This window comes from Arachis ipaensis, chromosome B01 (genome assembly GCF_000816755.2).
Source record: "Arachis ipaensis cultivar K30076 chromosome B01, Araip1.1, whole genome shotgun sequence".
In the NCBI taxonomy this organism is placed as follows: domain Eukaryota; kingdom Viridiplantae; phylum Streptophyta; class Magnoliopsida; order Fabales; family Fabaceae; genus Arachis; species Arachis ipaensis.
The window spans coordinates 7,277,998-7,293,901 of NC_029785.2; the positions used below are offsets into that span (position 1 = coordinate 7,277,998).

A 15,904-nucleotide genomic window follows, 5' to 3' on the forward strand; every position below is an offset into this window, starting at 1 on the left:
AGAGTAGCATATTGCATTCCAAGAGAGCAAAATTATGCATAGAATATTGAGTTTTGGGGCTTCTTGGAATGACCCAAAACGTGAGTCAAAGGCCCAAACATTTCCCATCACAAACCACATTGCAAAGGAAACGGCGTCGTTTGCCAATCCCCAACCTCACCCCCACCCTCAAATGCCCTCAAGCCTCAACGGCTCTCCTCGGGGTCTTTTTCTCGCCACTCTCTCCTCGGCGTTCGTCTTCTTGCTTGGAGCCTCGCCGTCAGCTTCCTTGGCGTAACCCGATTTGGTGAGTTCCAACAAATTCCCCCTTTCTTTCTGTTTCGATTTTGTTACTGAAAGTTGAATGTGTTGCTGCAATTTGTTCCTGGTTATCACTAAACGTTGAATTTGTTGTCTTGTTGAGATAATCACTTAACTTCAATTTATTCATTGCTGAATGAATTTGTTTCTGATTGAACGTTGAGTTTGTTGCTGTAATAATCACTCACTTGAATTTGTTTGTTACTGAAAATCATCACTGAGTTAAATTTGTTATTGGTTATCATCACGATTGAAGCTATTGTTGTCCTGGCGAAATAATCACTTGGCTAAATTTTATGTTGATGTCTGTAAATCATCTTTTGAGCTAAATCTTTCGTTGTTGAAAATTATTATAGTTGAATTTGTTGTTGAAAATGGGTTTCATGTTCTCTGCAACTCGGAATAAAATTATTCAGTTAAATTGTTGTTTCTATGCTTTCTGTTTGTATTATTATCAATTATTCTTGGTATTGATTTGTGAAAAATACACAAATGTAGATATAGATGCAAATTGAAAGAAAGGAAATGTGGGTCAAGCTTCAAATTTGTCCTATGAAGATATAGATGTCGATTTTCAGAATATTTTTTTGATTTACTGATTGTGTATACACTATATACATAGTCCTTGAACTCCAAACACTTTTGGTTTTCTGATTAATCAAATAGTTCAAGCAATACATTATTAATATTATTATTATTGTTAGTGATGGGTTCGCCGCTGAAGAAGATCATGCTATGCAGTTCGGAAAAGGAGATTTTCAGTGTGGAAGAACAAGTGATGGTGCAACATTCGGTGATCATAAACAACATGATCGAAGATGGGTCGTTTAACCATGAAGAGAGCAAGATTCCACTGGATTGCGTTGACTCCAAGACCCTCAAGAAGATCATCGATTATTGTACGCACCACACTCACCACCGCAACGACAACCAAAAAGATCTTGAGGCTTGGGATGCTCAATTTCTCAATGTTGATTCTAACAGCCTTTATGATTTGTTGATGGTGATTAACCCTCTCATTCTCTTTTTCTCTACTGCACATGCATGTTATGAATATAGATATACTATTATATATTGACATGACTGAAAAAAAATAAAAACTGCTTTTAATCTCTCTTCAATTTTTATAATTGCCATTTTTTTTGTCTTTCCACTGAGAATTAATTAAAAACAAAAAAGAAAAAAATATTTTTTTCTAACAGCTTTTGGTCTTTCTGAACAAAACCGCCTCTTATGTTCGTAGTTAATTTTAAAAATTTTTTATTTGCTTAATAAGGGTAAGAAATTAATCTTTAGTTAGTAGTATTTGTTTTTTTTAAATCTCAATTTTTTAGAATTTAGCTTTTATTAATTTTTAAAACTTTTAGATTTTTTAATAAGTATAGAGATTAATTTTTTATTAGTTAATATTAACAAATTTTTTAATCGTAATATTATATTTTTAGTTAATTTTTATTAGAATTTAGAAAAAACGAAATAATTTTAAATGCACGATTGAGACTAAAAAAATTAAAATTTTTAATTGATTGGTTTTCTTGATATACTAACTTTTAAAGAAGTTTCTTATATATAATAGTATATACTTCTAAAGTTCTAGTCTTCTACTATATTTTGCTCTTTCTTTTATCGTTAATGTTAATGTTAATGTTGATCACATTACCCTCTTAGATTTATTGGCAGCATTTGTAGAACAAACATAAAATAACATTAATTAGTGCCCATTGTAAATTAATTTTGGTATATTTGTATTGATTTCTTTATTGTAAATTTAGGCAGCAAATTATCTTGAGATTAGAAATCTCTTGGATCTGATATACGGAACTATAAAAAATATGATAAAGGGAAAGAAAATAGATGAGATACGCAGAATCCTCAACATCAAAGACCATGGCTTCACTCCTGAAGAGGAAGAACAAAATCGCAAGGAGTACCCACATCTTTATTAGAACAAATCTTGTCTACTCTTCAATTTTATTTGTTTTAGATTTTTTCTATATGATGGATTAACACCTAGTATTCAATATGGGGATGATAGAAAGTGTTTTGACTCTTTTGATATCGTACAGTTTTCTTTTCAATTGTATATTTAGTTAAAAACTCTTATTGTCATCATTTTATTAGTACTTAATTTAGTTTTAATTTTCTTTAATTTAAAATTTAAATCCGTTGACCTATATGGGTAACATGCATAGTTTTAGTTCAAGTACTATCTACATGTGAATGATGTAATATTATTCTTAGCCAAAAAAATATTAAATAGTTAACAAAATTTATCATTTTTTATCAACAATTAGTCAACTATATTAAAAATAATATAAACTAAAAATATTAGCTAAAAATAATAAATTACATGCATTTTTTTCTTAGCCATTGATCTGAAAATAAAATAAACAAAAGAAAAAATATAACATATATAATTATATAAAAAATAAACACATCCAGAATATTTTTTTATTCTCGTCTTTCCAATAAAATCTTTTAGTTAAAATCTCAATTATAAAATTTATAAATTCATTATTAGTAAACTTAAAAAGGCTATTCAATTGAATGAAATACAATAAAAAAAATCAATCATGCTAATTGTACATACAAAACTTAACTATTTGTATAGAATATATATTAAAATATAAATACATATTAAAATTAAGTTAAATAATATATATTTATACACAAATATATAATAACTAATTTGATTACTGATTCACATGCTAGTTTTTGAAAAAAAGATAGTTGCGTTGTAATATCTTCCTCTTTATTTATATGTATAAATTAATAAATTCGTTATTACTTACTTGATCCTGATTGATGAATGTTTATAACCAACGAAGATAGTATTGCATTTCAAGAGGAGCAACAATTTTTTTTTGTATCTCCCAATCTGACAGGTCAAAGACTAAGATCTGAGCTCTATTTAAGGGTTTATCGCTGCATGCACAAGGTAAAATTCGAACCCCCCAAGACTTGCTTAAGCGGACGAGTGAGCTGACCACTCGACCAACTCAAGTTGGTTTCCAAGATAGCAACATTATGCACACAATATTCAGTTTTGGGCTTCTTGAAATGACCCAACACGTGAGTCAAAGGCCCAAACATTTCCTATCACAAACCACGTTACAAAGGAAAGCTCTCCATGAAAAGACTGAGATAAGAGACCGAGATTAAAATAAATCTCAATATTTTGTTTGGTGCAAAATAGGTGACAGAAATTGAAACAAGAATGAAACTTTAATTTAATTTGCACAAAGGATAAAATTGGAATTAATTAATTGAAATGAGAGTATTTTAGGTATAAAATGTTATTAAAGTTTTTGTCTCCATATCTAAAAATTTTGTGTCTCCACTTTTTGGAGGTACTAAAATACTGAAATTTTGAAGACAGAAACAAAAATTTTAGTACCAATCTCTAAACCAATAAATATGATATTGAGTCTCAGTCTCTCAGTCTCAGTACCTCTACTTAATACTACCTATAATATTGTGAAGGAAACAAATAATGTTTTAAATTTTAACAAATTGAAATAGGAAAATTACTCTAAAACGGAGGGAGTACCTACATTTTATCTTTGATTTACTTTTGTAAGAATGATCAATTATTAAAGGGTAATTTACTTATTTAATCGAAATAAGTTACAAATTTATCAGATTGTCCTAAAATTTAATTCACTATAATTTTGTCCTTTTACTTATTATATAAATTATGAAGTTTGATCAAGTTTTAATAAAAGAACCTTGCATTTGGAATCGGTGAAGAATTAAGTGAATAGGAATTATTAATGATTTTGTTAGAATGATATATGTGGTGACTAACTTTGAATTAATGAATCTTGCATAATTACATTTCTTACCAACCCAATCAAATGTAAATTTTGTTGTGATAAGGCATGAGGTGGATGCCCATTAATGATATTGGACGGCTGAAGTTTTTAAGAGAAAAATTTGAGACAAACCTTTAATAAAGGTTGAATTTGTATAACTATAAATAGCTTCATAGCCTTAGGTACAACACACAAATAATAAAACAATATTTTCTCTCTTATACTATTCTCTCTCTTTTATACTATTTTCTTTCTTATATACTTTAATATTATTAAATATATTAATTATATCTACTATATTGATATAGTAATTCTAGTAAATATTACTACTTGAGTTATCTAATTATATTTCCATATTTTATATTTGTTACTTCTTCCTTATTTATTTAGTTATTTTACAACACGTTATCAGCACGAGACTCTGATCAAATTTTTGGGAAGACTCAAGTAACAAATTTTCATTATGTTGAAACTCTCTCATCTTGAATTCAATGCTCTTGATATATCTGGAAATAATTATTTATCATGGATACTAGATGCTGAAATTCATCTTGATTCAATGGATCTTGGAGATACCATTAAGGCTGAAAATAATGCATCCCAGAAGGATAAAGCCAAAGTCATAATTTTTCTTCGTCGTCATCTTGACGAAAGATTAAAAAATGAAGATCTCACATTAAAAGATCCTGCAGATCTTTGGAAAGACCTTGAAGAAAGGTATAATCATCAGAAAATGGTGATACTTCCTCAAGCCTGATATGAATGGACGAACTTGCGTTTACAAGATTTTAAATCCATAAATGAATATAATTCTGCAATGTTTAGAATAACCTCACGAATAAAATTATGTGGGGAAAAGATAACTGACCATGATATGTTGGAGAAAACTTTCTCAACCTTCCATGCCTCGAATGTGCTCCTGCAGTAGCAGTATCGAGAAAAAGGGTTTAAAAAATATTCTGAGTTAATTTCTTGCCTTCTTGTTGCTGAACGCAACAATGAATTACTTTTAAAAAATCATGAAGCGCGTCCAGCTGGCGCCGCCCCATTTCCTAAAGTAAATGCGGCAAATCATTACCCCAAAAGAGGTAAATGGCAAGGTTTTAATAACAAAAAAAATTATGGAAGGAAAAGGAATTATATTCAAAAGAGAGGATCTCACAAGAAGTGGGATCAATAGAAAGAAATATCGGGCAGAATAAATTAACAGAGGATAAGTATTTTTGTTGTGGTGGAAAGGGCCATTGGTCACGTACCTGCTGTACGCCAAGGCACCTAGTCGATCTTTACCAAGCATCTTTGAAAAAGAACGATAAGGGAAAAGAGTCGAATTTCGTTTCAAATGATGCTGAAAATTCCACCACTTATTATGATGTATCTGATTTCTTTGAGGGCCCTGAAGGAAATATTGGTCATTTGATCAATGATGGAATAGTTTAATATGTGAGATTGTTAAGTATTCATGTAAGTAAATAAATAATGTAAAGAACTTATTATTAAGTTTTATTTTCTATGTATTTAAATTTCAAATATGATGTATATAAATAATGAAATATTAATGTTTATGAATTTTGAAATCATTAAATATGTCATGTTTTAAAATAAAATTTTACTATATGACATTATTTTTATGTGCAGTATTTCTCAGAAAAATAATTCCGATCAAGTATTCAATTTAACTGTGCATACTACTCATTTTATTATTATTGTCTTTGAAGAGAATGACAATGATATGTAATGAAGATGTATGCCTTGCGGATAGTGCAAGTTCGCACACTATTCTCAAAAGTGATATATATTTTACCCATCTGGTGCCAAAAAAAGAATGTGTTAATACTATTATTGGCTCAAGTAATGTGATAGAAGGCTCCGAAAGAGTTATAATTTTGTTTCCCGGAGGAACAAAATTTATAATAAATAATGCACTATTGTCTACCAAGTCTCGAAGAAACTTGTTGAGCTTTAAAGATATTCGCCGAAATAGATATCATATTAAGACTATGAATGAGGAAAATCATGAGTACTTATGTATCATAACTCATGATTCAAATAAGAAAGTTATATTAGAAAAATTACCCTCACTTTCATCTGGGTTATATTATACCAAGATTAGTACAATTGAATCACATGCCATTGTAAACCAGAAATTTACCAGCCCAAATGAATTCATAACTTGGTACGACCGATTGGGTCATCCGGGAACAACCATGATGCGGAGAATTATTGAAAACTCCCATGGACATTCACTAAAGAACCAGAAGATTCTTAAAACTAGTGAATTTTGTTGTACTGCATGTTCTCAGGGAAAGTTAATTTTAAGACCATCACCAGTAAAGATTGGATTTGATTTCTCTGAATTCCTAGAAAGGATTCAAGGTGATATATGTGGACCTATTCATCCACCATGTGGATCTTTTAGATATTTTATGGTCCTAATAGACGCATCTTCGAAATGGTCACATGTGTGCTTATTATCTTCTCGCAACCTGGCGTTTGCGAGATTACTGGCTCAAATTATTTGATTAAAAGCACAAGTTCCAGAAAATTTAATCAAAGCAATTCGTCTTGATAATGCTGGTGAATTTACTTCTCAAGCTTTTGATGCTTATTGTATGGCTAATGGAATAAGTGTTGAACATCCAATAGCTTATGTTCACACACAAAATGAGTTAGCAGAATCACTTATTAAATGCCTCCAATTAATTGCTAGACCCTTGCTTATGAGAACAAATCTCCCAACCTCGGTCTGGGGGCATGCTATTTTACATGCCGTAGCACTTATTCGTTTGAGGCCAACGAGTTACCATTAGTTCTCTCCTATGCAATTAGTATTTGGCCAGCAGCCAAATGTTTCCCATTTAAGAATATTTGGGTGTGCGGTATATGTTTCCATTGCACCACCTAATCGCACTAAAATGGGACCCCAAAGAAAATTGGGGATATATGTTGGATATGATTCTCCCTTTATAATGATGTATCTTGAAATACAAACTGGAGATGTATTTAAAGCCCGGTTTGCGGATTGTCATTTTGATGAATCGAAATTTCCAACATTAGGGGGGAGAGAATAAGCTTCCTGAAAAGGAACTTAATTGAAATGCATTGTAACACCCTACCGCACTAAGCTTTACGCTTAAGTCGTAAAACAGAGGTGGTGTGGTATTACGACCTTTAAAATAAAATGAGTACATATAATAGCAGAAGAATTATAATATGCTAGGAGCCTTGAAGAATAGAGGAAACAAAAATCGCGAAATAAAAGCGCAACGCTCAAGGAACGAGTTAACTTGCGTGCTAAGAAAACCATAACTATTAAACATAAGATAACAGAAGTGGGAATAGAGTGCCAAAGATACAAAATAACAAGCTCCTAACTCAGCCTGCGAAGTCAAGACTGGCCGGAGAATATTTACACATATATACATACATATCCAAAACCCAAAAGTACATATACACAATCCTGCCTCTCCATAAACCTCTAAGAGGATAAAAAAGAACAAGTTATGCAGAGAGAAAACTAAGTACATATATATACAGCACTGCACAGCAAAACTACCCAGTAACCACTCCGCTTCAGACGCCTAACGAGATGGCTCTTGACTTGCATTTGAAAAATAATAACATAGTATGGAATGAAAACCGGAGGTTCTCAGTATGGTAAAGGTGCCACACACATAATATATAAGGTCCTAGGAATGCCAAAGACAATCCTAGAACACCGACACTCAGATTATAGAGCTTAAAGTATTAAACAGAAGCCATAAAAGGTGGTTTTCTAAAAACATTTAAACCTAACTTAACTTAACCTTAAATCTAAGTCCCATACTGCCATTCCTCCATACCTCCAACTCCATCACACATTTCCACAGACAAATAGACAGATAAAGGCAAGCACAAGAAGATTACAATTACTACAGGTAACAAATACACATTTAGCATGGCAAGTACATATAGACACACCCAATTAAAGCACAAGCAAGTAATTCAAGTAATATGCATATGATGCATGCCTGTCCTATGGCTGATGAGGCTCATCTATCGGTTATCCAGCCAACCCGACAAGTCTGAATTGTACTTAGACTGTCCCCCCGACGTGCATCCCCAAGAGTCTATGCATAGCTTTTTCTCAAATAATCAACATTGCTCAATGGGGGTAACATTCCCGGGAATTTATATAGTGCCCGGTCACACTTACGTCTTAGGGTCAACGAGTATCGAGTTTTCAACATGGTACACGTGGTGGCAAGCCACGACACTTAATCCAGGGAATCTCGTATCTCAGATTATTCAAATTCATAAGCCATATAAATAATTCAATTATAATTCATCAACATTCACATCATTCTCAATCGCATCTCATTCATCATTATACGTCAATCATATTCAATCCTTATCCTTCATTATCACACCTCCCATTTTCGTCTATCAATAGTTCCAATTCAAAACATAATTCATTCTTTTCTAAATGAATCAAACTTAAAACATGCTCATTTTCTTAATAACTCAAAATCAAACCATATAACCTTTGAATCTAAATCTTTTTAAATAATCATATAAAAAAATCTCTAATTTTTATAAAATTTCGGCAGCATCTCCTCTAAAACTCGGACTTTGCCACCCTTTTCGGGTCAAAACCTGCATTCTTTTCAATTCAACATACCCTTCCTCATTATCATAACAAGCTCCACAATAAATCTACCTCAGATCAACAATTAAACTCATACAATATTCAAATCCAACAACCAAAATTTAACTAAGAATCATAGTTCACAAATCCTAGGCTTTTAATACAAAATACCTCATTATCACAACAACCTCTACAATAGTTATACCTCAAATCAATAATTCACCAAATCATTAGTTAATCAACAAGCACCAAACCAACCATGTTCATCAACAATAACATTCAACCATAATTCTCTCCAAATTAACATAACAATATTCACCATCCAAAATTAATAATTAATTATCCAATAAACTTCAACCAAATATATTCATCGATAAATTACTAAACATTAAACATACACCTGCATTCCAACTTATCCTATGGTCATCTAGCCTAAGTTTTCACAGAACATTATATATTAAATGCAAGAAACCTAAACCATACCTTAGCCGATTCCCAAGTATTATTCCAAGACAATTTTCCTAAAAGAACACAGCCCTTAAAATCTCAACTAATCCGCTTCTTCCAAGTTTCAGTATTCACAATTTCAAGCTCCAATTATTTATTCACAACCTAATACACATTCATAACACATATATATATCCAATTTAATACTCAAAGCTCAAATTCAATGAAATTAAAATAAATTATCGTATCCTCATCTTACCCAAGCTTCACATAAGCAAGAGTGAACGTTTTCCTCAAGCTAATTGGATCCTAAAACATCAGAAATCAAAGAAATTCAATCTTCCCATTAAAAATTCGAAAATTGGGGGAAAAGAGGGCTGAAAGTGATTAAACAAGTTACCAGTGAAATTGTTCCAGTAGAAACGTAGAGCTCGACACGGTGAACGCATGGCCGCAAACGGTGCGGTGATTGGAGCTCGGACGGAGAAATTACGGGATTTTGAAAAGTGGCGTAAGGGTTAGGAACGTTTTCTCCTCCCTGGAAGCATTTCACGCTGATTGCTGGTGAAATGAGGAAGAAAGGGCTTTCGGGCTCATTTAAAAGGGCTGGTCTGGTTGGACCGATAGCTCGGTTCAGGTCCGGTTCAACCGGTTTGGTCTTTTCGGTCCAATTTTGGACTGTTTTTTTCGAAATTAGTGTCAAAATTCTCGTTTCGACGAGCTCTATCCTAATTTGATATAATTATCACATTTTTAATCTTCCTTATTAAAAACTAATTTATTGACTAATTATCTACTAATTTAACCGGGGTTTACATGCATCATCCTTGATGCATTTAGATCCTCGATCAGGGCAATGTGAACTAGAAGTTCAAAAGATTATACATTTGCAAAGAATAGCAAATGAATTGCCTGATGTATTTTTCGATACAAAGAGGATAACCAAATCTTATATTCCAGCGAAAAATGCCCCAATTCGAATTGATGTCCCAGTTGGACAAATTGCCACCGAAGCAAATACACGCCAGAAGCGTGGCAGGCTTGTTGGTTCCAAAGACAAAAATCCTCGAAAGCAAAAAGAGGTAAATACTATTCCTGTTGGAAAAGACATAGTAGAGACACCTGCAGTTGTCCAAAATTCTGATATAATTTTAACGCCAGAAGACGTTCAGGTATCTGAAAATTTTGAAAATGACGAGATCTCGATAAATTATGTCTTTACAGGAGAGAAATAGGACCGAAATAAGACAATTGTCAATGAAATATTTGCATATAATGTGGCATTAAATATCATGCATGAAAGTAAGGATCTTGAGCCAAGATCAGTCGAAGAATGTCGACAAAGGAATGATTGGCCAAAATAGAAAGAAGCCATGAAGGCTGAATTAGACTCACTTGCAAAACGTGAAGTCTTTGGACCTGTAGTTCGTACACTAGAAGATGTAAAATATGTTGGATACCGATGGGTATTTGTGAGAAAACGAAATGAGAAAAATGAAGTTGTGCGCTACAAAGCCCGACTTGTGGCACAAGGTTTTTCACAAAGGTTCGGTATAGATTATGAAGAAACGTATTCCCCTGTAGTGGATGCGATAATATTGTGTTATTTGGTCAGTTTATCTGTATATCATAAACTACATATGCACTTAATGGATGTGGTAACAGCCTATTTATACGGCTCATTAGATCAGGATATCTATATGAAAGATCCAGAAGGACTAAAGATATCTAAACCATCCAATGAATATTTACAAGGGTCATACTCAGTCAAATTGCAAAGATCTTTATATGGTCTAAAGCAATCTAGACGAATGTGGTATAATCGTCTTATTGAGTATCTGGCCAAAAATAGATTCAAGAATGATGATATCTATCCATGTGTTTTCATAAAGAAATCCGCATCTGGATTTATTATAATTGCTGTGTACGTTGATGATTTAAATATCATTGAGACTCCTGAAGAGATTCCAACAATTATAAAAACTCTAAAAGAAGAGTTTGAGATGAAAGATCTTGGAAGGACTAAATTTTGTCTCGGCCTGCAGATTGAGCATATAAAAAATAGGATCTTTATTCATCAAACAACATACACAGAGAAGATCTTGAAAAGATTTTATATGGATAAGTCACATCCCATGAATACCCCAATGATCGTAAGATCTTTGGATGTGGAGAATGATCAATTCCATCCTAAAGAAGAGAATGAAGATATGCTTGGTCCTTAAGTACCATATCTTAGTGCCATTGGAGCGCTAATGTATCTTGCTAATAATACACGATCCGATATATCATTTGCTGTGAACTTACTAGCAAGGTATAGTTCCTCTCCAACCAGAAGACATTGGAGTGGAATCAAGCAAATATTTTGATATCTTCATGGGACGGTTGATATGGGATTGTTTTATCCTTATGGATCCAAGTCACAATTAGTTGGCTATGCAGATGCTCGATACTTGTCTGATCCACATAAAGGGAGATTTCAAACAGGATATCTGTTCACATATGGAGGTACAGCTATATCATGGAGGTCGACGAAACAGACGATTGTTGCAACATCCTCTAATCATGCCGAAATACTAGCGATTCATGAAGCTAGTTGCGAGTGTTTTTGGCTCAGAAGTCTGATCTAATATATTCTATCATCATGTGGACTGATTGATCATAAGATAGCTCCAACTGTCCTGTTTGAAGATAATACAGCATGCATTGCTCAACTTAAAGGCAGATACATCAAAGGTGATAGAACAAAGCATATTTCTCCCAAATTATTCTTCACTCATGATCTTCAAAATCAAGGGACAATTGATATCCAACAGATCCGCTCAAGTGACAATCTGGCAGATCTATTTACAAAGTCACTCCCAAAATTCTCCTTTGAAAGATTGGTACATGAGATTGGAATGTGCCGATTTCGAGACATTAAATGATGTCGACATGAGGGGGAGACTTTACTCTTTTTTCCTTGGTCAGGATTTTTTTCCATTGGGTTTTTCTTGACAAGGTTTTTAATGAGGTAGTCCCCAGCACAAAGGATATTGTACTCTTTTTCCTTCACTAAAGATTTTTCCCTTTGGGTTTTTCTTTAGTAAGGTTTTAACGAGACATTATCCTGAATGGTCATCGAAGGGGAATATTGTGATAAGGCATGAGGTGGATGCCCATTAATGATATTGGGCGGCTGAAGTTTTCAAGAGAGATATTTGAGACCAACCTTTAATAAAAGTTGAATTTGTACAGCTATAAATAGTTTCATAGCCTTACGTACAACACACAAGCAATAAAACAATGTTCTCTCTTATACTATTCTCTCTCTTTCATACTATTCTCTTTCTTATATACTTTAATATTATTAAATATATTAATTATATCTACTATATTGATATAATAATTCTAGTAAATATTACTACTTGAGTTATCTAATTATATTTTTATATTTTATATTTGTTACTTCTTCCTTATTAATTTTTTATTTTACAATAAATTTGTGTTATTTTTTATTCTCAACTCAATAAAATTATTAAAAAACTTAAAATAATCTTAAGTATATAAATTCAATAATTTCTAACTTAATAAAATTTAAAATTTCACATAATAAATTATCCATTACTTAATATTAGAGGTTCACAAACAACTTCAAACATCAAAGTTTATAACTAAACAAAAAAAAACGTACATAAACCATAATGTTCTACATTTAAAAGGTTCAATTACTAGCAAGTTTTCAACTAATCAAAGGTGCAACTCATCAAAAATCATAATCATCATTAAGTGTTTCAACATCTCCATCATAAACAGGTAATCCAAAACCACCATCATCAGAAGTACCACCAAAAGAAGCTGTATTTGAAGAATCAGCAACATTAGGCAAATCCACATCAAGTTCCATGTCTCCTCCATCTAATAAAATAAAATAGAAAACCAAGAAAAAATTAAAGTTACAACTTTACATAAGATATTGAGAGGAAATGAAACAAGTTTTGCTATTTCAATCACCTTTAGGATATGAAGGCATAGCATTATCCGTATAAATTAAATTTTCAATGCCTTCGATGTCTCCATTAGTAAATTCAGGATCATCTTTATCCGACATTACCCAAAAATCTACTGTGTCAATGTTTTGAATGTCAATTGGATCATAATTCTTCTTCTTGCGATGCATTCTAGATTGAAGGCGTAGATTATAAGTGACATAAACAATGTCACTTAGCCTTTGATGCTCTAATCGGTTCCTCCTCTTTGAATGGATTTGTTCAAAGAGGCTCCAGTTCCTCTCACAGCCGGATGATGAAGATGTTTGATGAAGGAGACGAATTGCCATTTTTTGCAAGTTAGGAGCACTCCCACCGTGTAGCCTCCACCATTCACCTATCAGGATATGAAAATCAACCATCAATTCTCATTCAATATTTAAAAAATATTCAAAGTAAATTGAACATAGAAATATAATAACTTACCAGGTTCAAGTCTCTTAATTGCTTTCAATGCACTTTCCCTTCCAAAACTTCCTTTTCGATCTCGATACAACTGTATCTCTTGCATTGCGGCAACTGAGTCATCGCAAAGAGTTTCAATATCAAATAAATCAAGCAAAGACCTCAAGATATTTGCCTTCTCAACAAACCCCTCACTATAGAAGAAATCTGGATTCAAAAAGTATGCTGCTGCATGGAGGTCACGCTTCAAATGCTTATCCCACCGCATTTTCAAGATACTTGTATAAGGTGTGTATGCAGATTTCCTATTTCTAAACATTGTCTTGATAGCAATTTTGGCTCTTTGCATGCCCTCATACATGATACCCAGAGAAGGTTTCTCATCAGCATCAACAAGCCTCAATAACTTAATAAGAGGACCAACAAGCATAAAAGTAGTAAATCAATCCTCCCAAAACTTACTATCCAAGATAATTGAACTAACCATCTTCCCATTGACACTCTTGGATAATTTATGAGAAGTGAAATATTTGTCCACCACCAATGATTGCAAGTCTGCTTTATGATCATATATACTTTTCAAAGTAATGAAAACAGTAGCAAAATGTGTAACTCCTGGTCGAACAATTTCTATCCACTCTTTTTTTTTTCTAAGCCATAACAAGAAAATCATATGATTGTAAACAAACACAGTCACTTTTGAAGCACGAGAGGCAAGGTCAGCTATGTGAGGAAGACTTGCTATGTCTTTCAAGATAAGATTGATGCAATGAGTAGCACAAGGAGACCAAAAAATGTTTGGATACTTTTCATGAATGAGTTTTCCAGCATATACGTAATTCGCAGCATTATCAGTAACCACATGCACAATGTTACTAGACCCAACCCACTCAATAACCTCAGCAAACAATTTAAACAAGGTATCGGCAGTTTTTATCATATCAGAAGCATCAACAGACTTAACAAATGACATACCAGCAGGACAATAAACTAGAAAATTAATTAACGAACGCTGCCTTTGATCAGTCCAGCCATCTGCCATCAATGTACAACCAGTCCTTTTCCACGAGCTCCTATAACCTTCAACAAGAAACTGACACTCCTTCTTAAGATCGGCCAGCAAATGAACTCTCATTTCATCATACGACGGTCTCTTGAAATCAGGTCCAATTGCAGCAACGCCGTCCAAGGCAGGTTGAAAGTAAGGCGATTGAATTGCATTGAATGGAATCCGTGCATCAATGATCCATCTTGCAAGCCCCAACTTAACCTTGTGTTTAACTTGTTTACTGGCCAAGACACTTTTCAAAGTTGGTTGAGAGCCTGGCGTAGTCCTTTCCTTAAAATAACTTCCAATTAGAGTAGCAGCAATCGCTCTTTTCTTTCCTTTGTCTCCCATTGTTGCAGGAGCCGAAGGTTGTACAGGATTAGGCGCTTCACCCTCTTCTTCCGCTTGTGTTTCACTTTCCACATCATAACAATCAGTTGTAAATTTTCTTTTTTCTGCCTTATTTTTTTTTGTTTTCCTCCAAAAGCCTTTTGAATTGAAGTTCAACATCTTCAGTTACTTTGTTACAAACTTTAATTTATCCAGGGATTTTTGCAAGATGATATTTCATTCTATATATCCCCCCTCCATTGTAAGTATTCAAGCAGAAAATACATGTATATTGAGCCTTGTTATTTTTGTCATACTTCACTGTAAAATACTACCAAGTTGGATCAGATTTACCTCTGGATGAACCAGTTTGAGAATCTTGAACAGCATTATCTTGTGGTTGTGGGTTATTTTGTGATTGTTCCATCTATAACAATCAGAAAATCAAAGACTAGAAAACAACTTCAGAAAATCATGAAAATAATGAAACAGCAAGCATATTCAGAAGCAGCAAGAAATATTCACCATGAAGCAGCAAATAGAAGCAGCAAAACATATTCAAAATAAAAAACAGCAATCATGAAAATAATGAAACAGCAATCAAAATAACCTCAGAAAATCAAAAACATAAATCAAGAAGGCAGCATAGAACAGGCGAGCTCATAAATCAAGATCAGAACCTCAGAAAATCGAAAACAAAAATCAAGAAGGCAGCATAGAACAGAATTCAGAAGGAAGCAAGTTCAAAATCCAGAAGGAAGCAAGTTCAAAATCCAGAAGACAATAACAGAGTCTTACCGGTGAATGAGGAGGCGGGCTCAGCGAGAAGCAGAACGCGGTGGTGGTCGCGGCTGCTGTGGATGGCTGTGGGTGGCGAATGAGGAGGCGGGCTCAGCGAGCTCGG

At 33.3% G+C, this 15,904-nt stretch overlaps 1 protein-coding gene and 1 long non-coding RNA gene across 2 annotated transcripts in view; one reads left to right on the plus strand and one right to left on the minus strand.

Annotated features, from left to right (window-relative positions):
- The window catches only part of LOC107645375 (SKP1-like protein 11), a 7,512-nt gene extending 5,032 nt beyond the window's left edge, over positions 1-2,480 (plus strand). Inside the window, exon 5 of the mRNA XM_016349389.2 lies at positions 2,073-2,480. Coding sequence (XP_016204875.1) covers positions 2,073-2,246 — 174 coding nt within the window. The 3' untranslated portion in view covers positions 2,247-2,480. The remainder of the gene's footprint in view (positions 1-2,072) is intronic.
- Positions 9,257-9,495, minus strand: LOC110269234. The gene is made up of 2 exons (XR_002358267.1): positions 9,449-9,495; positions 9,257-9,354 (listed from the first exon to the last, which is right to left on the minus strand). It is a non-coding gene; the product is annotated as an uncharacterized LOC110269234 (long non-coding RNA).